The sequence below is a fragment of the Tachyglossus aculeatus genome, chromosome 19 (genome assembly GCF_015852505.1).
Source record: "Tachyglossus aculeatus isolate mTacAcu1 chromosome 19, mTacAcu1.pri, whole genome shotgun sequence".
NCBI classification, from domain to species: domain Eukaryota; kingdom Metazoa; phylum Chordata; class Mammalia; order Monotremata; family Tachyglossidae; genus Tachyglossus; species Tachyglossus aculeatus.
In genome coordinates, this window is record NC_052084.1 from 18090062 (window position 1) to 18092112 (window position 2051).

Sequence of the window (2051 nt, forward strand, 5' to 3'; positions counted from 1 at the left end):
TTCCTGCCCTGCCTCTGGCCTGGAGTGCCTTCCCCCTTCATATCCGACAGATGATCACTTACCCCACCTTCAAAGCCATCACCATCTAAGCCCTCATTTCCTCTTCTCCTACCACCTTCTTAATCTCCCTTGACCCTGGATTTGCACTTTTATTCACCCCACAGCACTCATGCACATATCTGTAATTCATTTATTTATATTAATATCTGTCCTCCTCTAGGCTATGAGCTCTTTGAGGGCAGGGAACATATCTACTAAGTCTGTTATACTGTGTTCTCCCAGGTGCTTAGTACAGCACTCTGCATACGGTAAGTGTTCAATAAATACAACTGATTGATTACGTTCTGGTTGAAAAACTCGGGTTCATGTAGCTGATTCTAAATCACTAAAGAAGGACTATTTGGCTCGGGAATTAATACAGGTGAAGGGCAGAGGGCAGAGCACAGGAATAGAGTGTCAAGAAGAAAGAAAAAGGACATGGCAGATGAGACCACAGAGTGATTTGGGGCGAGGAGGAAAGCAGCAGGTGCAGAACACAGGAGAAAGAAGAGAAGAAAAAGCCATCATCGATAGAAAGTGTTGGAATATTGCCATTTAAACCCAAGCTAATGTATATTCCCAGTAGTAAAATACATTGTATTACATAAAACTAAATATTTATCTAATATTATTATTCCATTAAGAAATGTAAAAATGACTTTCTGTTTAAACAGATAGTACTCACCGAAACATACTGACAACATACTGGGTCATCAGGAAACACAGTTAAACTGAGAAATAAACCCAGTCAGAATAAATATCAGCATTACACAACAAATGCAAGACGGCACTAAGATTGAAGTCCTCCTCTTTGATTAAAAAAAAATTTAACGTTCAATGTTAGGCTAAAGTTAAAAGTACATTGAAAAGGCTAAAGGATCACTGGCAAAGAATTTCTGTAATACCAATAGTTTTTGACGGGTATAACAGATCTTCCCTGGGGTTCACTTCATTCACAGCATGGCTCCATGCTTTCCATTCTGACCTCCCAATGAGGATTAATACTTTTCTTACCCTTCCACGCAACTTACATTAATAAATGTCATGGTAAAGATAGCTGGGGTTTACTTGTACCAAGCACTACAGTAAGCGTTGAGATTGAGACAATGCAATCAGATAGGACACAATCCGCATATCTCATGGTGCTCCAGATCTAAAGGGGAGGGAGAACAGGTATTTGAGCCCTATTTGGCAGAAGAGAAGACTGAGGTACAAAGTTTGGTGACTCGAAGAGAAGACTGAGGTACAAAGTTCGGTGACTCGCCCAAGAACTCACAGCAGGCATGTGGCAGAGCGGAGTTGGTACTTAGGTCTCCTGACACTGCTTTTTCCCTGACTTTATTCTCCATTAGGCTGGCGAGGCAGTGTGGCCTAGTGGAAAGAGCAAAGACCCAGGAGTCAGGAGACTTGGGTTCTAATCCCCAAACTGCCACTTGCCTGCTGTGAGACCTTGGGCAAGTCACTTAACTTTGCTGGGATTCAATTTCCTCATCTGTAAAATGGGGATTCAATAACTGCTCTCCCTCCTCCTCAAATGCTGAGCCCCATGGGGGACAGGGATTGGGTCACACTGTATTACCTTGTGTCTACCTCAGTGCTTAATACAGTGCTTGACACACAGTAGATGCTTAACAAGAAACCGCGGCTATTATAGTACTGCTTCTCCAATTCTCTGCTCCCTCTTCATTGATTCATTCCATCGTATTTACCGAGTGCTTACTGTATGCAGAGCACTGTACTAAGCGTTTGGAAGTACAAGTCGGCAACATTTAGACTGTGAGCCCACTGTCTGAGTAGGGGACTGTCTCTATATGTTGTCAACTTGTACTTCCCCAAGCGCTTAGTACAGTGCTCTGCACACAGTAAGCGCTCAATAAATACAATGATGATGATGATGATATAGAGAAGGTCCCTACCCAACAACGGGGCTAACAATCTAGAAGGGGGAGACAGACAACAAAACAAAACATGAAAACTATGTAGAAATTACCTTGGCAAAGCAGAGGCCTTTA

At 42.5% G+C, this 2051-nt stretch overlaps 1 protein-coding gene across 1 annotated transcript in view; it reads right to left on the bottom strand.

The window, feature by feature from the left end:
- Window positions 1-890: 890 nt before the first annotated feature.
- LOC119940649 (kinesin-like protein KIF6) overlaps window positions 891-2051 on the bottom strand; it is a 112878-nt gene continuing 111717 nt past the window's right edge. Inside the window, exon 12 of the mRNA XM_038760868.1 lies at window positions 891-935. Within this exon, the coding sequence (XP_038616796.1) occupies window positions 891-935 (45 nt within the window). The remainder of the gene's footprint in view (window positions 936-2051) is intronic.